This window comes from Clinocottus analis, unplaced genomic scaffold, assembly GCF_023055335.1.
Source record: "Clinocottus analis isolate CAN_PGR_092001 unplaced genomic scaffold, fCliAna1.0.p SCAF_11, whole genome shotgun sequence".
NCBI classification, from domain to species: Eukaryota; Metazoa; Chordata; class Actinopteri; order Perciformes; family Cottidae; genus Clinocottus; species Clinocottus analis.
The window spans coordinates 7,183,225-7,204,004 of NW_027175832.1; the positions used below are offsets into that span (position 1 = coordinate 7,183,225).

Below are 20,780 nucleotides of genomic sequence, written 5' to 3' on the forward strand. Positions count from 1 at the left end.
AAAAGAAAGATGGTCTAAAATGACCTGAACCCCAAAACACTGGAACTACATGTCCCATAATGCAACTTAGTAGTGCCTTGCAGATGTATACCGTCTCCAGTATAACTCAGTCAACAGACACTATGGCTTCAAAGTGAATTTGGTCTATAATACATGTTATCGTGTAAAACATATGCAACATTAAAAAATTATGTTTGGCAGGATTTTCTGTAATAAAACAGGTGTTAACAATAAAATTAATGATGGATGCATTTCATTGAGCTGCTTCTGGTACTGTGCATGCCGTCAAAGCCCACTGGGACATTTGAATAATGGAGCATCTGTGCCGTTCCATCAAAGATAATTCAACTCTCTGGAAGAAAAGGCCTGTTGTATTAATGGATGTTTCAAGCAGACACCTTTTTCCTCCCAGCCGTTTCCAGTGTGCAACCAGGGACTCCTTCAGTAACTCTGGTAACAAGAGCTGCTCATTTATAGTACATTTGTTTCCCCATTAAAACTTGATTCAACGATAGGATCAAAATGTCTGGAAGCAGTAGATCATTTAAGACCGGCTGCTTGCAGACAGGGAAAGAAAGAAAAAAAAAACTGCCAACTGATCTTGGCGATGTTTTTATTCAACAGGTCTCGAGTGGGAATTTAAAAACTTAATACTTGTCAAAGCATATATTTCCCACACTTTTTAGCAGTGACATCAAATCTCCATGAAAAAGTCTTATTTCACATGAACACAACTGACAAACACAAATAGTACAAAGAGTGGTGTCTGGTCTGCAAATCTGACTATGGTGCATTTTCTAGTTGGACAACCTGAACTGACACGCGCAGGTAACAGTAAACTAGTTCTCCAGGCTGGTGTTTAGAACAAAACCAGTTGTGAAAAAAATATATACATTTCCAGAGCACATTTCAGACACCAGTGAAACTAAAGAGGACAGCTTCTTTCTCCTCACTGACGTGGGAAACAAAAAGAACATGTACATGTTTTAGAACCAAATAGCCCTTTACAACTCAATCCTATTAATAAAAGTACAATTTGATTTATTGATATGACTTCCTTGTATAACAAAAATATTTGGGATGAGTTGCTTATCTTTACAATGAGCTAGTTTAAATCTCTTAAACACTGGAAACTGTCGGGCAGCAAGCCCACAGCTCGTACATGTTGGGGATGTGATCTAGCCTATCAGACACAATCCACACTGACATGGTGCAGACATAAATATTAAAAGAGGCACTATTGTGGGTTTTCACTTGTTGCCTCAGTTCTGCTAATATGCACACACGTCACAATAAGAATCTGACAGCACAAGAGCGTCAGTTGCGTTATTCCTTGTACTCCAGGAACTGCTGCAATCTTTTCCGGTGCTCTGCGGACATCTTAACGGCACTGAAGATTTCAAAAAGTACATTTTTTCATGAGAAATACGCATATTATTTTAAGGATTTGAAGAAAGTCAATTTTAATGAGAGGCCTTACTTTAAGTGATTTCCAAAAGTGGTTGTTATCCTGTAGATGGCAGTCTTGAGAGTGGCCCTGAGAGCAAAGCGCAGTGTTTTGTGAGTAGCGTCTCCCATGCTGCTGGCCGACCTGACGGGCTTACTGGAGGCATGAGGCAGCTTGAAGTGTCGATCTACTGCCTGAAAACAAGTAGGACAGCAAACAACTGCTGTCAGCGCGTGCACAGTGGTCTTGTGTCTGTATCAATATGTACAGTATCTGTAAAATTCCTGTTGCCCTGATATCATCTCGTAAAACAGTCTTTTACATGCAGAAACACTTCATACCGGGAAACCGCGACAGCTTACCTCGAGTAAGATCAGCATGCAATTGAGAATACTGGGTAATGTCGTCTGTACAACACCAAACTGGTCTTCTGAGTAGGAGGCTTGAACAAGGTAAGACAGTCCTGGAGGAGGTATGGTTAGACATTAGAGGACATAATAATGTACATGTTGTATCATCAGGGACAGATGGCATCCATATCAAATAATAAATTAAGTCCAACATCTCTTCCCACCTTCTAAAGCCCAGATGTGAGCCTGGCTGTCTGCAAACAGAGCTTGACTGGAGGCTTCTGGAAGCTGGAAGAAACAATGTTAACTTGCACGAGCTTTCCACTGAACAGACTAAAGCATATTTACAGTAGAACCAGAAGTTGTTGGGTTGGGCAGGTTGTAATGAGACTACACAACATGCATGATCAACAGAAGATACGTGCACCTCAGGAAGCAAAGCAGACTAACCAAACTAGCTTCTACAAATAGGAAATAGTGCAATGCAAGAACAATATTTGGCCGTGAAGAACTCATCAGTAACAAGGACATGATTTCTCAACATTTGATTGGTACAAACTCTGGTTTTATAGTCCTCAAGTGACTTGCAAGACAAGTGGGTTACGTGAATCCTTAAATCAAGCTAGTAGTAACTAGTAGCATTGTATCGTAGCAGCTCGGTGAATGGAAAAGAGCTACATTAGTAATGTGTGCACAATTGAGCCCAGAACCAGGAGTTAAATTAGTGATGATTGGAGGGTGAGGTTGTTAGATGTAACTAAATGAAAGTCTACCGTGTCAGATGAGAGCATGCAGGGAGCCCCTCAGTGTCTCAAGAAGACAGCATGCACATGACACATCCTTACCTTGTTAAACAGATACATAATCAGCACGCGTTTTGCCAAGAACTTTTTAACCTGAATGGGACAATTAAGTATAAAGTTGTTTTGCTTCCAAAACTACACAACAAAATGGAACACACGTGTAGAAATAATTGATTTACAGACTTTAGAGAGGGGTGAAACAAATATTACAAAGATGGAGAAACACTCCATCAAAACCACAGCAGGTCGTTACAGAAATGAACCCCACGTTTCCTTTCAGTCAGTATTTCTTAAACTGGGGCAGTAATTCAGGTGGCTGCAGCAAGAGGAAATGCTGTTTTTATTTTATTTAAAGAACTTTAGTGAGAACTTCACATATTACAAAAGGACAAAGTAGGGCTGGGCGGTATACCGGTTTCAAATGTCCATACGGTAGGAATTGTTCATATACTGTCATACGGTGCATAGCCGTAACAACGGTTGTCGCTCTTCGGCAGGCAGCAACATATATTGTTCACCGCTGAGGGCGCAGCGGTCAGAGCTACTCGTCCTTCGTGTATTGAGATGGCGTCGTGGTTAGAACTTCATAACAACAATTACCGACCCACAACTAACGCTCTTTAACAGGGCAAAACACCACAACATAACAGTTTGTGACACAAACCATTTTTAACACTGATAATTCTACATTTATAAAATTACACCACCGAACGGCATGCTGGGTACAGCTCACCCACTATCACAACAAAGAGAAACTCCGTCGCTACATGAAAAAAACAAGAGAGCGATGGAGGAGGAACAACGAGACACCAGAGTTGCACCAATAAAACTTGTGCGGAAGAAACGAGCCGTGTCTGCTGTTTGGATTTCTCAGAAGCAAAAAAACCTCCAAAGTAGAAGATCAGAAAACAATTTATAGCAAAGTTTGTCGAGCCGCTGTTATTGCCTCTGGTGGCAACACTAGCGTGTGTTGGAATACAAAGAATGTATGCGTCTACGGTCTTCGGATTAGAGACAGTCAACCAGTCGTGACAGTGACGAAGCTGGACATGGAGAGGCTTTGGGCCCAGGGGAATTTAGGCGAAAGAGACAGAACGAAAGACACCACACTAACAGCTGTTCGCTGCTCAATGGTCAGTTGTGAGCAGTTGTTCAACAAGCGCTGAACAACAGCTGTTCAGTTGGCCAGCGGTTGTTTTCGGCGTCAATGAATATATGTGCTTACTCGGAAAAAAAATACTGTGAAACAACCAGAATGTTATAAAATACAGTGATGAGAATTTTTGGCCATACCGCCCAGCCCTAGTACAAAGAACACAGACATAAAACGAAGTAATTAACAAATACTTTCGGGGGAAATGTTTACGTTACTCCGTTTTAACAGGTTACACTTGTGCTGCTCGCTGTTTCTTGGTACCTTGCCACAGAGGTCATTGGCTTTGTGCATTTCCAAATCTGTACTGCACTGCATAAAGCAGAGATGACTGTCAAATTGTTGGTTTTGGAAAGTAAAAATAAAGTCTGAAAAGCTGGATGTACGTCAATTGTTTGCCCAATATTAAAACATGTTAAGTATGAAAAGCCTGAAGTCAATGCTGTTTAAACATATTAGTATATCTATTATATTGTAATTCTGTGTGGCAACAACAGGACTGACGTACCTGCTCTCTTCTGTTCTGAAGGAACAAAGCCAGGCGACTTGGTTTGGATGGCTCTTGCTTGGGACTGGGAACTGAAGAAGGGGATGCTGGGGGACTGCCATTGACCTGTGAATCTGCACAAAGACACTCAGTAAAAAAAAAAGTAGGAACAAGCAAATAAGCTCAGATAACTATTAATCATCCATCTACTACTAAACTTACACAACCCTGACCTATAAGTTGACATCACGTCAGCCATGTTCAGTTATTTGTGGGAAATAAACAGAGCAGATAGGTACAAAATACACCTAAGCTTTAACTCAACATTAGTTTCAGAGCTATTAAAAAACCTGACCAAACAAGTTTAAACTTGTCATTTACTGGCTTAAATTGGACCTTTAAGTGTCCATTTGATTTGAGTAGCCTGATGTCTTCCATTAGTCTCCTCTCACCTGTTGAGGTGGACCAGAGCTTTGCGCCTCTCCTCATGATGTGTGGGCTTTGCACTGCACCAAACCACGGCGAGTATTGGTCTATAGGAGCAGTGAGACGGCGCAAAGCAAAAGGGCTGTCCAGGTCAGGAGTGAATGGGGCCGTCAGAGGGCTCTGTGGAGTGCCAACAATGGAGCGTGCAAACACGGACGCTGGAGTTCTCAACATTAAAGATGGCCTCGGGCTCATCCGGTCTTCTGTGCTTGAGGTTACTGGCAGAAAGAAAAATATGAAATGATGAAGGGAAGTAAGCAAAAACAATTACATTTGTGTTTTATAGCAACATACCTGATGTCTCAGAGGAAGTCTTCCTTTCACTCCCTGTAGACAGGGATTTGGCCCGGCCATTGGTTGATACAGTGTCGTGGTAGGCTATGAGCCTCTGGGTCAGATCAGACAGCAGAGACAGACACTCCTTTCTGATGTTGTTCCAGTTGTGAGGATGGCCACCTGGGAAAGACAAGGATGAAAAGATAAATGCTTTTGTTGTAAGCTAATTGTGTATGAATACAATTTCATTGTGTCCAGTGTACTTTTCTGCAAATAATCAATCAGCAACCGCTCGAGCAATGACCACAAGTCTGTGTAGACAACAAGACAGACCTGGCTGACTCAGACTGAAGACCTCACAGCGTCTTGATGGGGAGTGTTGCGACAGCAGAGCCAAGTCCTGTAGAGCTATGAACTAACATTTGGGGAAGGATGTGTTACAACACCCATGTGTGATAAGCAGTAAGCACAATGACGAGGAAAATCATGCATGTTATTTACCTTCAATAGCATTGGTTGCTTGTCTGTAAGAACTTTAGGAAGACACTGATCGGCATCCTCAGTAAATGATGAATGCACCGGAAAACTGTACACCTGCAGATAATAGTAAATACATTAGATGACATATAACCTTTAAAGTCCCACTCCTTTAAGTCTAGTTTAATTGAACATGAGAGATGAGCTGTGGTCTGATGCTCTTTGGATACTTGAGAACTGGAAGCAATGACAACATCGCCCCCTAGTGTCTCTAAATAATTAAAAAGCAAACGAGTTGTCTGCAAGAAAACACTGGACTTCTAAGTCAATTATTATCAATAAATGACATGTTGATTGACAGAAAACTACAATATATTACAAGATAAGAGAAATGGAAAGGGAAACGTGTGGAAGTTTAACTTCAGTAGCACAGTGAGACCTTTAGTTTTGCAATATTAGGGATTGTATACATGTAGTCTGCTATTGATTCACATACTTCTGTAACAAATATCCTAAAAAGCAGCAGTGTGATGTTCCATGTGAACAGAAGGAAGCTGGCACTGATCCACTGGTGGTAGAGCAGGGAGACGTCCAGCAGTCCAGCGACGCTGTCCAGAGGGTGAACAGAGCTGGAGGTGGAGATCACAGACATGAATACAGAAATGCAGGCCAGGAAGCAGCACTGTGTGCCTGCAAGTTATTTTGTTAATACACATTGTAAAGCCATTTATTATATTAGGCAATACAAATAAATTGTACTTGATATATATAAAAAAAAACATACTGACCTGTTCAAATTAAGATGCAGTGTTTTACAAATCCATGCTTTTGGAATATATCCTGTTGATAATAAAGTGAAATATTTTGTCCATCACCTCTCACAACTTTGTGCGTCAAAGAACAAAATAACAACAGAGCTCAGGTACAATAAATAGAAGCATGTCGATAAAAAAATACTTTTTGAGAGAAGATCATGCACGTATTAACTCCTATCGCTGTTTCTTCTGTCTTATTAGAACTCTGTGTTATTGAAGTTTAATTTGAAGACAAAGATAACTTACCCAAAAAGAAATACACCACAATGTAGTTCCTGACAGAGTACAGTGCTTCAGTGGTGCTGCACTTTCCCACAAAACGTAGGGATCCTTTAAAGCGAAGGTATTTGTATTGCTGGGGGGAAACAGTATACATGTATATCAACCCTTTTTTAATTTTTTTAAAAAAGGTACCAGTTATTCTATTTTCTTTGATTCTAAATGAAAACGAATGGCAATCTTTGAGCCAGTTGTGTCTGCAATGACCTATTAATTGATTTAATTATTACAACTCACAATTGGCTAACCCACGTCACAAATGAGGGCGGAGGCCGTAAAGTTGACGCAAAACACACTATTTAAAAACTCAAAAGTAAGCATGGAAGTATGCAAGAAAGTCGTTGTTTAAAGCAACAAAAAAAAAACAACAACTTAAAAATCAATGTTTGCATCATCTTCAGTCAGCTAAATGAGCAAAGTCACATCACATACCTGAACAGGGTGAAAAGAAACATAGTTCATGTTGGAGATTACACCAAGCAGACCGTGAGAGAATCCAACAAAGGCTCCAGCCAACAGAAGGATGAGGTGATATTCATTCAGACACATCTCAGGGGAACCGTCAGTGCTGAAAACATATGGAGGAAATTAGACTGTAGCTGAAGTATTTAAAGCTCAACTTGATGAGTTGTACGTGATAGTTGCTTACCTGTTACCCTGTGTGCAAGGGTAGCAGATTGTCTCATATCTGCCTCCGATAGTGACAGCACAACACCAAGCCACGATTATTCCCATGATACAGTGGGCCAGGGAGTTGACCAGCTGACGAGGGTGGAGCAGTTGACCCAACAGGGCAATTTTTGAGCATGCAATAGTTGGGATGACTGAAGAGAAACAGAAAAAACAACTAGTTACAACCAAGGTTCATCCCTGCCGGCGTCTGCCCATTTTTGCCTTGCTTTGGTCTTCTTTTGTTTTTGCTGATAACACCCCAACCTTTATCATGCACACACATTCCTGATTCCTGACTGAATCACTTTCAAATTGTAGCCATTTCTTTACTTCATTATAATCAATACCTTTAATTTACCATAATCCATCGTGTCCTTTTCCGTATTGGTCATACTCTAGGAGCCAGGTTATGACAAATTGGGGCATTTGGTACCTAGTCGTGCGGTTTGGAATTAGTTTGTTTACAGCATTTGGGTCCATTAAACAGTAAAAACTATCTGAAGATTAGTTTTATCATAGCTCTAGCTATATATGAGCCGGTGCCAGACAGGGATCACCAAAGCTTTAGGTTCTTTAGTGGCCAAACGTATGTGGAGTCAGCAAGAGATCTGTCAACTCACTTTAAGTCATAGTTAACTGCCCTTGACATAACAACTTGTAAAGATCTGTGTGATTTAATGATTTCGGAGCGGTTCAAAAAAGTTCTTCCAGATTGAATTGCGGCACACATAATATGCTGCATCATCATAAACATAAATAAACTCTGAATTGATAATCTGATGCAATGCATCGTTGCTTTGATAGACTGATAACCTAATAAACCAGAGACTGGAGTAACTTTTCATTTAAGGAAATATTTTATGTACATCTGCTGTTATCTGCCACCCACCTGTATAATACTCCAGGTTCAGGAACCCCACCATGATGATCACTCCACACATCAGGATCAATGAGAAGATGGCACTTGCACATGTTAAGAAGGAGAGGCATTCTGCATATACAAAACAGTCCACAGTGAGATTCACACAACTTCAGATTGACCATGATTCAAAGCTCACAATGACCGTGGTGACTGACCTGATAACGTCTGGATGGGGTGGAGCAGACTGAACCGGCTGAGGATTACAAAAACTGCTGTGGTGGGTAGCAACAACAGAACAGCCCAAGCAATACTGGCCACCGCTCTCCAGCAAACCACCTGAAAATAGAAGCAAGTCATTATTTTATCCATGAATCATTGACACACCATTACAGAGCAGTGAATAAACTGACAATGTATTCTAATTCTTAGTTGTCAGTATGTTATGAAAGGCTATATTAGGCAATCCCAAAAGGCCTCTAGATTTTTTGCAGACCGATGAGCTTTTTTTTTATCTTCAAAACCCTATTCCAACATTGCTTATTCACAAGATGTAAACCTGGGTGAAATGAAATACAAAAACAGTTGAATCTGTCAGAAGTTTAAACAAGACATAGTTGATACGGTTCACCACTCCATCATGAGGAAAAACTAACATTATTTGAGTTAAAATAAACTTTTCTGAAAAGATTAACAAAAAAATGCACCCAGATTATATTAAATGTTTATCCAGTTAACCCTTGTGTGGTGTTCATATTTTGTTACTCAGGCAGTGTTTGTGGTCTGGTGGACCCGCTGCAGTTTGGGGGTTTTAAGTCAACACAATCACACAATTTTACGTTAAAATACTCAACAGATGTTTACGTCATCCCAATTACAAGCAATACAAACATCACATATGGTTAATATATGCCCTTTACCTTTGTTAGATCACATTTATAAATTCATGTGCTACTCGTTTTGTTTCATTTTATCCATATTTATTCACTTGCTGGCTGCTGACGGGCTTATTCTGGTCCTGGGGATAGTCTTAATTTTGGAACTAGCTGAGGTCAGAAAATAGAACCTCGAGGTCAGAGAATAGAACCTTGAGGTCAGAGAATAGAACCCTGAGGTCAGAGAATAGAACCTTGAGGTCAGTTCATCCATATTTCTTCACTTGCTAGCTGCTGACGCGTTGGTCCTGGTGCTCGTGTTCATCTTCGAACTAGCTGATATTCAATCTCATCCTCTTCTTCAAAGTCACTGTCAGACTCTAAATTTTCATAAACAGGATCCTCACATTCTGGTTAAGCCTCTTCCTCTTCATCCTCATCAAAAGCTTCTGTCTCTTCCAAAATCAGAGCATCTTTTGGCCAGCTTGATCAGTTATGATAATGAACTACACAGGCAAATAAATATTTACTGTAAAAAATAACTATCATTTTTCTTTTGATAAAAAAAATGAAAACAGGTCCAAAAGACCCGAACACCACACAAGGGTTAAGTACATTGAACATCCAGTTTAAAATGTAAGTGTTGGACTGTTATTATTTCCTGACATGCAACAAGCTTAAGGATTACTTGCCCAATCAAGAAAATACTAGGCAGAAAGTGATCCTTTATATGCGGCCAGGGAGGTTTTGTTGAACCGTCTTTATTTGCTGTTCTTCGGCATTTTAGTTGCATATCTTTCATGTTGGAAAGACACCCAGACTTAGGTATGGTGAAAATGCAATCAGCGTTATTGACAAAAACAACTGCATGCGCACTTGTATGGTTTTATTAATTTTGATCATTGCCCTGGGTAACTCATATGTATGTAAAAGTCGACTAACCTATACCACTTTTTTATGTTTTATTTATTTATTCTTGACTTGGCTTGTTTCTTTCTAAACAAGCCTCACAGTAAAGTAAAAATATATAGCTACAGTATAAGTACACGTTATAAATCATACAACGTTAACGAGGTTAGATATCGCTAGTTAGTTTTTATTTTAAAACTAACGTTAACGTAATCCGCTCTTGATAATATTGTTTAGTCTTTTCTTGTTCCGGTTCTTTTTTCCTGTATAAAAGGTAACAATGTTATTTGCTCAAATATTGTGCAAACCTTCAGTTCTGTGATGCATAGTCCGTGTTATTTAACTTTTTTTGTATTTTAAACATATAGCGTTATTAGCGACGCTAACAGACCGTTGAACTAGCTTAACAGTAAAGGCTACTTGAATTAGCTTTCTAGCAAAACGTCTTCTCTTTTTTGAAAGAATCATTCAGTTTAAAGACTCACTTTGCGGATAAACCAACAACTTTGCTCCGTAGAAAACATGTTGATTGGATGAATTGAGAGCCAAACAGCAACAATAATCCCTTCGGCTTTCCTGCTGTCAAACTATTTTCCACCGTTTTCCATATCGCGCCACATGCATTCAAAGGACCCTTAAAGGACCCCGATAAAAAGTTGCCCGTGTTCCTGCCTGATGGCAGTCTCACATCAACCCGGATTATGTTTAATAAACTTATTTAACAAACAAGAAAAATATATGTATATGTCAGTCGAGCAGTCCAGTCATGCACGCTCGATAAAACTGAATAAGGTCATAAATAGTAGCATTTAAATGCTGCTTCAGTTAAATGTTGATCTATAAAGTTTGATAAACGCTATATACACAAACACTTAAAAAACTACATTGTCACAGAATCACATTATACAACGAGCAAAAACGCCAGAAATAACATGAATTAAAAAGTATCTTATTTTGTTGTTATTTACAGATTTATTAGCTATATCTCAGCTTTACTTTCTCAATGCAGTGTTAGTGAATATCAGTCAATGAGTCCAGTCTATTCTTTATTCCTTTGGTTTCATCATGCATGAATGCTTTCTTGTCATGAAGATAGCCATTTCCATAGGTTGGAAAACTGTGTTTATCCAAAACTGTTTTGCCATGGTCCAGAGAGAATGGCTTGGTCTCAAAAGCATTGACTGGAAGTGTTTGGGATGAATTGATGGACATCTCAGTTTGAACCGCTTTATGAACGAATGGTTTCTGCACAGGTTTCTGGGCAATTGCAGGGAGGGCAAGTTGCTCCCTTTGGACCTTCTTGTCGTCCCACAACTTCAGCAAGCGGCGTTGATTATTTGTCATATCCTTGAGATTTTGCTGCAATGTTTGCACTTGATCCTCTAAAAGTGCTTTAGCGGTGACTGCATTTGCCACCTCTGAAGTTAAAACATCAATAGACAGATTGAGTTTCCCAGTCTTCTCCACCAGGGAACTGCACTCACGGTCCTTTTCATGCAAGTCATCAATTATGTCCTTTGTGGTCTTTCCAATGAATTTAGGGCTGCACTCAAGTCCAATCTCAGTACGAAGAGCCTTGACTTGTTTCCTTAGCTCCTTGTTGTCCGTAGTCAAGGTCTTCAGTTTCTGTCTCACAGCCTCAGTTGAACGGATCCTCGACTCATACTGTCTGAGTTTCTCTCTCAGAACATTTTCTCTGTGCATAGCATCATCTCTTTCCGTTCTGCATTTCTCCAAAAGCTTCAATGTCTCAAATTTGGACGCTTTTTCACCTTTCCCATTTGAAGTGGCCATCCTATGGTAATAGTTTCTTAAATGTTTTTACTCACACGTTATTCAAATAGTCCTGGAGCATTATGTTGGTACATCCACCTCACACGCCGCTATATGCTCAGACTGAGGCCGGTGACATTCCTCCAACAGGGTTATCCGTTTGAAACGCAGCTCCTGTGTAACTCAAAGCTAGGGCTAGAATGACCATTAATTAGGGCACCACCATCCCTGTGACACCGTTTCAAGTGACACTAGTTTTTTTCTTCTATTTTGTTAAATAATCTGAGAACTTGCCCTTGTGAATTAATGTTGTTATGAAACACAGACTTAACAGAGGTGTCTTGTGTGTAAGGTGCTGACCACACGCTGTGTGCCTGTAGAAAGCAGCTTTACATACATAAGTAACATTTTCCACAGCAGGTGATCTGTGCATCCAAACTGTGACACAGTAGATTGTATCAGTTAGCTCAACCACAAGACAGTTAAGATGGATGAGCTGGAAAAAACTGTAGCAGCAGCCAAATGTCTAGTCTAAAAAGTTAGACACTATCTTTGAAATAATACAAATTAACAACAATCCCTCCCGTAAATATTTAAAATGTCCAACTGTTGAAATGTACTGACAGCCTTTAATGCTCCCAGGAGTTGGTAAAAAAAAAAAAAAAAAGTCACGTTGCATACGAGGGAGCTGAGGTGATTTAAGGTTGTCCTACCTAAAATCTTTTAGTTTACTGAAAAAAATGACATATTAAGCATTTATATGATGTAACTATCCAGGTATTTGACTCTGAATCAAGAAAATGTAAGAAACTAAACGCACACTGCAGTGATAAGGTTTAAAGTATTTTTTAGTGTAGCCAAAATAAAAAAAATGGCGATAGTTTAACTTGAAGTACACCTCGAGAATAATGGCAGCCAATCAGTAAATATACTTCTGCAACATGTTAACCTATTTTACAAAAAAATGTCTTCCTGCTTGAAACATGTAATCACACCTCGCGGATTATTAGTTGCACTTAGCCACTGCCTTCTTTAATATGCAACTCATCTGATCATAGTTTTATTTGTGCTTGAACATAGGGTTGACTGTAAATTGCTGTCATAACATCTTTATTATTGATAATTTCATTAATGTCAGTCCTACAAAGACCATTTTTTATTTTCTTCCGATAAAACACTCATTGAGAACAAACTTATTCAATTTCATCAATTACTTTGCAATTAATAAAAAAATGTTGTAAATACCTTGGACATTTAAAATGGATCTTTGGCATTAGTTGTGGGCACTTGCGGTTAAATCAGTTACAATTACTTTATTTGTACAGAAGTTCGACCCTTAAAACAACACCTATAATTGTTGTACAGAATAAAAAAAATTACACAAAGCACACTGACAAGTCCCCATTAACTAAATAGAAAAAATGCATAAACAAAATGCCTTTGATGCTACCAACATTACTGCACATGCTGGTTATTTAAATATTTCAACATAAAAACCATAAAGCAGAAAAGCTACTATACTACAAAAGATTGTATGTGCTGTGTAACCATACCCCTTTAATCTGTCAGGAAATTTAGAAACCATCTCATTAGAAATAACATACTTGGTACCAGTGTTAATCTTTCACAGGTCATGAAGTTGTACCAAGAACACACACTGGGTTTGAAGGTCTTTAGCCAGAATGTCCAAGTGCAGGTGAAATCCAGACGACCCGTGTCTTCATTACCGCAGCAACCTAATTCTCTCTAATAAGGCAACCGGAGAACCTGCAATTTACAAAAAGAATAACACTTGCTTTGGGAAGGGGAAGTCTTGTAAAGGAAGTCCGGTGTCAGGTGTTCTGTTCTAGCAGGTCACAATAAAAAATGTTTTTAAAACACACTAAAGCTGTTCAAAATAGGCCAACCATGTCGAGCTGCTACTATCATCATTCCTGCTACAAGTAAATGCAAATTTAGACCTGTCAAGGGAAAGTACAGAGTGGAGGAATATGACTTAAGTGTTTCAGGTCATTAGTGAATTGGTACAAAGAGACACAGCCTAAAAGGCTATTGGTTACCTTCATTAAAAGAAAGGCGTTCATGTCGGTGAGGGTAATTTGTTCGTCCCCAATGTTGCAGTAGAATTGTCAGCTGGTAGTGCTGGCTCTGGTTTGCTGAAGAAATAGGTCTAAAAAACAAACAAGGAAAGGAGAGTAAAACAACCTGGCAAAAAGAAAGACTACTGATCTATCAAGAACTAAAGTCGGTGTGTCTATTGTGGATTTCTTTTTTTATGTTTTATTACTGTTTACATATATTTATTACTTGTTTATTTTACTATCTCTTGCTGCTCTAAGCCTGCAATTTCCCCACTGCTGGACTATTAAAGGACTATCTTATCTTATTAGTGAGAGTGAAAGAAATGTTCAGTGTTACAAGAGAGAATACACGTTCCTGCCATCTATTCATTTTAGTCAACCTTCAAACCATCAGGCTTACTTTGCAGACTAATTACATGAATGTGACCAGGCATATGATACCTCTGTGCACCTGACAGGATTGCACTAACAGACTGTTCTCACAATAGTTAGCCAATGCAGTCACAGTTTCCAATGAAGAGAGTATCCTCAAAGCGAATTAACATGACACTATCAGGTAGAGTCATTTCCCAGAAACCCACATGGAAAGACAGAAAAAAAAAAAAGAAAGTCTGTGTCACGTCAGTGATTGACACAGACAAGTTGGGTCAAAGCATGGCCGTGCTACTGAGATCTTTGAGGAGAAATGAGAGTGGGTTAATCATTGTTATCTACACCAAGATGGACAGGAAGCTGGAATCAAATGGATTACCAAAGATGTAGATTGCCAAAGCAGGTTGTATCTTATTTCTTCGAACAGATTTATTTTCCAAACCTCCCAAATGTGTAATTAATCCGAACAGAAAAGTTATGTAAAAGAAACATTATACAGCATAATTACCTTACAGCCAACCGCAAGCAGAACATTGAGCACAACGATGGACGACATGATTGCTACAATAACTTTAGGGTGGTCCTCCCTGACTGCAGGCCAGAAAGTCATCACCAGAACTGAGCCAGAGAGGCAGAGAGCCACCACAATGGTGCACCACCTCAACCATTCGTAAGGGAGAATCCATAGGACCTTATGGAGGAAAACAACAGTGCATTATATAAAGTGTGTTTCATTTTATAAGAATTATTAGACACATTGAATGCTCGAAATGTTTCATGATACAGGGGGAAATAAGTATGAACCAACTGTCAAGATTTGTAATGAAAGGTCACGAAGCTATATGCAATGATTAAATATAGGGTTCTAATATCAATGTAAAAGGTACATGATGTGTGCAAAAAATGATCTGGTAATAATTCTATATAATTTTTGTAACCAACAAATACATTGAGAAACGAAATCCAACAAATAACTGATCTATTACTGACTATTATTGTTTGTGTACCCAATCCCGCATACATCGCCCTGCTGTCATTAACTATTATTGCACCAAATCACTGAAACTATTTCTCAATCAATGCACTGTTTGCTCTAGTTTGAGTAATGTTTGCTAAAATCTACAGTGCTGAACTTGTTTAGAGAATTACTGAGTTTTTAATTTTACGTCCAAATTTGGAACCAATGGGCTTGGGGCTAAGTGTCACAGACTGAAATTGATATTCGACAATTAAAAATGTAGGTCTTACCACTGCTGGTATGTAAATTGCAAGAGAATATCCATACACACAGACGATCTCCATGAAGGAGTATGACACCAAGTTCATGATCTTGTTGTTTCTCCATAGCAGGAAACCCCACAGGGCAAGGGGCACAAACCAAGCATAGCTGAAGATCGCTGTCGCAGCTATTGTCACTAGGAAACACAGCAAGATGAGAGTATTCAAGCAACATGTAAAGTCTCCTCTTACATTCAACATGCACAAGTAAGCCATTAATAACAAAGAATACCAGTACTTACCTTTGTGAAACTCTGGGGTATACTTGTAGTTTGGTTTGCCTAAGTGCACCAGAAAGTTGCATATGTTTCCACTGATGGCAATAGCAAACACAAGGGTGGTGCAAATCCAAAATGGTCCTAAAAGCAGACATAAATATATTTGGACTTTAGTTTGTGTGCTAATATGTTTTCTTGAAACAACATCCATTACAAATATGACAAAAGTTAAGCTAAATAAATGTATCTTAATTTCCAAACCCCAAAAAATCTGACAACCTCTCATTAGGACATGCATGTTAAACTGTTTGTGTGCGTACCATATAGATCAGGATTTCTACGAAGGTAGAGATTGATGAAATTCTTGCCAGGCCAAGGCAGTACTGATCCAATGATTCTTTCCTTCACCTGAAAAACATGTTAATAACCATCACATGTGTTAATGTAATCAAAGCTACATTTGTATAGACGCCCTCCATATTACAAGACAAAATGTAACTGTCGTTAAAAAGTCATTAAGTTGTTAATATATTACGTGATGGGTCTCGACGTCAAAAAGTCTTTGGTAGTACTCAAATGTCCAGAAGGGGACACTTTTCTTTTGCCCAGAGAGAAGCTTCAGATAAAAAAAAAACATGGAGAAAAGCAAAATTAATCCAACAATATTTGCTGCAACAACATTTAATATCTGATGGAAATGCGTAAAAAAGGTTCTTGTGCTAGTCCTGTGCAGACCTCTGTCTTGTCGTCACTGGTAAGTGAGTCCTCGTCATCCCCATCAGGAGAGAAACCAGCAGCTTGTCTCTGCTTCTCCGGTTTGATATTGTCATCTTCAATACGTATGGTGGTTGCATCTCTGTTGGCTTCCAACAAATTACCAGCTTCTTCAAATTCTAAATTTCAAAGAATGGATTAATTTAAAATATTAATCCAAAACTTGGGTTATTTTTTATGGGTGAAGTAATGCATTTTGTTCTACCACAAAGTGCATAGATAAACAGATGCAAGAGAGACTAGTAGCAGAATAAAACTAAATCAAAACATTAATATAACAGCTTAATTACATAATAAAACAAGGACACTTACCTTGAAATTGGAATGGGTCATTGGTCAACGCCATTTATTCAGTCTCAAGGGTTGTCCTCACAGTAACGTATGGGAAAGTTAATGAAAATTTACTTTGGATAATCTGTGGAGGAAAGAAACTAACATTTTAAACTCCTATGGATGATTATCTCCTCCCCGTATTTTAGTTTTAAACGAATACGTAGTACATAATGAGTGATACGTTAAAAGGTTAGCTCAAGTTAGCCAAATCCAATTACTTGTCAGCTCATCAACAAGTAACATTAGCTTAAGCTAGCTGTCTAATGGTACATTTGCTAACGTTAGCTGACGTAATTAACGTACCTTTAGGACTGAGAATCGCAGTGTCATTTAAAATTCAGAGCACAGTCTAAGGTATTTTTGAAACAATGCATACTTACCAAATAATCTACCAAGCCCCACAAAAATCATTTCACTTCCGTCATGTTGGTCATGTTGTTGAACAGGACACAAGCCAGAGCCGTTTAATAAGAGTCACGTCATCTTCAATGGACCATTATTGTTTTTACAGCAATGGCGGTTCAGGCAGCCTCTCAATAGTTCCCGGATGTTAGCGGCGTATAGTAGCCATAGGATACGGCACAGCTGTGAACGAGAGTGCTGCTTCTTCTTCGTGTTCTCTTCTGGTGTTAGCATCCAGTTTATTGGTGCGTTACCGCCCCCTTCTGAACCGGAGTGTCGATCAGACGATAAACTTACAATAAAGTCTTAAAGTCCCTCATATTATTCCTCCATCTACACAAACCACTGTCCTTAAGGTTGTTAGAGCCCCCTGTGGGACTCTTTCTGTCTCTCTCTCTAACTAAATATGTACCCCGTCACTGTCTGAACTCTGAAAAGAGAGAAGCAGCGAGACCCTTCTCGAGATCCCATTATTGTGCAACCAGCAATGCCATCTCCACTGTGCTATACTGACGTAATCCAACACAGATCGTACCAAGGTCACATATATTGTTCTCAACTGGCATCACATTTATTACTTATTTGCATGTTTCCTCTATTTCCCTGATGTGGTTCACACATGTTAACCGTGAGTCAAAAAGAACTCCCAGAAATGTCCATGTTTCAACTCTTTCAAAGTATTTCTCATCCATCCTCAGATGTATTGCACATTTAGTTATTTTCCTAGGGGAAAATTGATTTGTTTCTACTGAGAACGAAAACCAATTTTCTATTGTTTTTGTCAGAAGTATCCAGCGAAATGGATGTAGAGAGACTAGAGAGGAAAATATCAGTAATGTACCAAAGACAAATCCCAGCTACAAATGTTGGAAACCTCTTCTAGAGTATTTAGGGTCAATCAGAAACATTAGTTTTCTTTATTTTTGCTTCTTTCGTTTCCTTTTGTTTGTTTCATTATTTAGTTTCTTTGTTTTCTTTGTTTTTTTGTCAAATTACAGTGTAATTCTTCAGCGTTCACACTCCAGGTTAGTGGGTGGCGGTAATGCACCACAGAGCTGTTTGCAAGCCGCCATTAAGAGCAGAAGAAGAGGAAGAAGAAGAAGTGAAGAGCTGAAATGACTCTCATAGACGGCTTTGACTAAAACAAGGACAACTTCTAAAAACGCGCAAGTGGTTGATAACTTTGCGTAACAAGTGAATTAGTACTATTGAAAACAGTATTTTAATACTTAGGAGTCCTTTTGGTCTTGGCTTTAGCTCAGTCAGCGGCCATGGATTAGCTAACGAGCACGCTAACGTCATCTGGAGTTTGTTTTGGTGAACGCTTCAGCCCTCTCGAGAGTGTCGTCCTTCTCACAGGAGAAGAACAAAGTGCGGAACTGAACATGGACAATAGCGCCATTTATGTCCGAGAACGAGGCAACCTCCGTCGTGTCAGTGACATTGTCCTGGCACAGCCGAAGCCGGTGTCCTCGTGCAGAAGGACGAACCCGTTCGTGCTGAGGAAAGAGCACTTCATCTTCACCTACAACGCGGAGGGGAGTCTGCGATACACCACGAAGTCTCTCTTCGACATCGCGCTGTTGTTCGTCGCCGACAACATCCACCACGTGGACTCCCTGGTGGGCTTCCCCGAGCAGATAGGAGACCGACTGTTTGCAGCCGCAGAGGAGAACCGTGTGTTTCTAAACGCAGACGTCTCTCCAAAAGCCCTGCAGTTGTTTGGCGACGCATATGGGGAGATGGTGCTCGGGTCCCTGTGTCTGAGAAACAGGTGAGTGACAGCTAACATGTGTTACTTAAAGTTACTCCTGGTTTGACCTGCCAGAGACGAGCAATGACATTCTCGTGTCCCTTTCTTTTCTGCAGGTTTCCACTCTTGCACGAGAGGATGGATGAAATAAAAACATTTCACAGTTTGAAGTCTTTAGACTTGTTTGGCTGCAGACTGGGCGATGAGCATGAGATATTCCAGCATCTGACGTCCAGCTCATTGTCCAGGTAATAACTGATTTCTTAGTCCCTATGGCGTGATTTCGAAGTGTTTCAGGGCCAATGTTACTAACACTTCTGTATTTCTTCTTCAGCAACCTAATCCATCTTTCTATTGGCGGTAACGGTCTGTCAGACGTCGGCCTACAAAGATTGACCGCACCTATCCGGATGCTGGGGAAGGGACTGGAACGTCTTCAGTTACTTGATGTCTCCTGTTAGTAACCAAGATATTATGGGCGGTCACATTTTAGTGGCACCGCAAAATACCACCACCTCTAGATTACAGACTGTAGAAGTTGACATCCATCATTATTCTGTTTCTTATACAGATAACCCCATCTCAGTGAGGGCTCTAAGACACCTCACATGCCTCCCCAAACTTGAAAATCTGGATGCATCTGGAACCAGTTTAAAGGTACGAGGCTAATGGATGTGTGCATCTCTTGGCTGCATCTTATCGTGACGGTGATGTCTAAAAGCATTTTATATCTCCAGCTTGGCACTGGGTTAAAGACGACCATATGGGACCTGTTGGGGCTCATTTATTCCGAGAAACCGCTGGACACCTTTGATCACTCAAGATGTAGAACAGAAGGTTGGGCGGAGCAGGTAAATGTTTTCAGACGTTGATAATAGCAGACATGTGTCTTTACCAAGCAATGTACTTTTATTTGGGCTAAATGTTGCAAATGTAGTGCTGTTTGACATCTCATAAACAAATGCATTGTTTCATTTCCAGGTTGTGAACCAGTGGGAAACAAATGGCTCACAAACGCCAAAGCAGAAGAAAGTGAATGAATCGAGAATATCAGCCCTTCACTTTTGTAAGATCATTTTGCATTCACATTTTAAGATTCTGATGTATTATCAAAGATAGTCTTGAAAGTGTTTTTGTTCTCCAGTTGGCAGGCAGAAGTTTGTCAGAGAAGTACTGAATGCCGCCCCTTCGGTCTGTGAAAGCGAGACGGAGAGACTGCATTTCTTCAGACCTGCAGCAAATGATCACATACCAGAGCAACGGAATCCTTCCACAACAAACTATCAAGAGACGCCTTCCTTGCACAATATCAAAAAAAGGCAGCATCGGTCCGGAAAGCGTGACTGTACACATCGAAGTCCTCCAACAAAACGTCTGTCTTCATCAGCGCTTTCTGCAGAGGACATTGACTTAATGAACAGCTATTGATGAATGCGGCCAGGCAGCATGCCACGCAGAGCGGACACAGCTCCAGCATGTTGTTTAAGCGATAACATTTGCCCTCCAGTGAACAATGGTTTATTCACGCTGCTGGACTGCAAACTCCTTTTCCTTGGGCACAGGTGGTGTCAATTTTTATAAATAAAGTTTAGTATTATTTATATGGCCACTTCCTTGCCTGGCATTTTGTTGTTTTGAGACGCAAGCAAGCTGATTTCTAGTCGAGAATTTGCAGAACTGAAACTCAATGCCAACGGACATGTTAAAGATCTTAAGGTGGGAGCCTTATTACCTAATCTTCCTGTTTTCTAGAAGCACCCTGTACAAGGTTTGTGATCACGAGTTGCGTATTTCTAAATTACTACGTTAATAGAATTTATGGCGTTGTTCAAAGGGCAGTTAAAAAAGGTATTTTTTTATTCCTTTTTTTTCTTGGCACTTATATTACTCACAATGCAACATAACACT

The 20,780-nt window shown here is 39.7% G+C and overlaps 4 protein-coding genes across 5 annotated transcripts; 1 reads left to right on the forward strand and 3 right to left on the reverse strand.

Moving 5' to 3' along the window:
• Positions 1 to 596: 596 nt before the first annotated feature.
• Positions 597 to 10,504, reverse strand: ndc1 (NDC1 transmembrane nucleoporin). 2 transcript variants are annotated; one of them, XM_068570698.1, is made up of 18 exons: positions 10,374 to 10,504; positions 8,323 to 8,443; positions 8,135 to 8,236; positions 7,223 to 7,397; positions 7,006 to 7,141; positions 6,541 to 6,649; positions 6,268 to 6,319; positions 5,976 to 6,108; positions 5,504 to 5,596; positions 5,336 to 5,417; positions 5,021 to 5,182; positions 4,693 to 4,944; positions 4,262 to 4,374; positions 2,643 to 2,693; positions 2,022 to 2,085; positions 1,810 to 1,910; positions 1,481 to 1,641; positions 597 to 1,390 (listed from the first exon to the last, which is right to left on the reverse strand). In XM_068570698.1, the coding sequence occupies exons 1-18, from the start codon at positions 10,410 to 10,412 to the stop codon at positions 1,327 to 1,329; spliced, it is 2,010 nt and encodes a 669-aa protein (XP_068426799.1). In that variant the 5' UTR covers positions 10,413 to 10,504; the 3' UTR covers positions 597 to 1,326. The 2 variants fall into 2 exon arrangements, with proteins under 2 accessions (XP_068426799.1, XP_068426807.1); XM_068570706.1 differs by lacking the exon at positions 2,643 to 2,693.
• A 395-nt stretch (positions 10,505 to 10,899) lies between these two features.
• Positions 10,900 to 11,974, reverse strand: zgc:113691 (uncharacterized protein LOC503529 homolog). Its single transcript, XM_068600311.1, has one exon. It carries the CDS (start codon positions 11,680 to 11,682, stop codon positions 10,900 to 10,902), a length of 783 nt encoding a protein of 260 aa, XP_068456412.1. The 5' UTR covers positions 11,683 to 11,974.
• A 517-nt stretch (positions 11,975 to 12,491) lies between these two features.
• Positions 12,492 to 17,240, reverse strand: yipf1 (Yip1 domain family, member 1). Its single transcript, XM_068570837.1, has 10 exons — positions 17,098 to 17,240; positions 16,697 to 16,799; positions 16,346 to 16,503; positions 16,146 to 16,226; positions 15,931 to 16,018; positions 15,635 to 15,751; positions 15,363 to 15,529; positions 14,623 to 14,805; positions 13,722 to 13,831; positions 12,492 to 13,428 (listed from the first exon to the last, which is right to left on the reverse strand). Exons 2-9 carry the CDS (start codon positions 16,728 to 16,730, stop codon positions 13,742 to 13,744), a joined length of 918 nt encoding a protein of 305 aa, XP_068426938.1. The 5' UTR covers positions 16,731 to 16,799; positions 17,098 to 17,240; the 3' UTR covers positions 12,492 to 13,428; positions 13,722 to 13,741.
• Positions 17,241 to 18,221: 981 nt separating this feature from the next.
• On the forward strand, positions 18,222 to 20,464 carry lrrc42 (leucine rich repeat containing 42). Its single transcript, XM_068571255.1, has 7 exons — positions 18,222 to 18,893; positions 18,989 to 19,120; positions 19,207 to 19,328; positions 19,444 to 19,529; positions 19,610 to 19,723; positions 19,854 to 19,938; positions 20,017 to 20,464. The coding sequence occupies exons 1-7, from the start codon at positions 18,505 to 18,507 to the stop codon at positions 20,298 to 20,300; spliced, it is 1,212 nt and encodes a 403-aa protein (XP_068427356.1). The 5' UTR covers positions 18,222 to 18,504; the 3' UTR covers positions 20,301 to 20,464.
• The last annotated feature ends 316 nt before the right edge of the window (positions 20,465 to 20,780 follow it).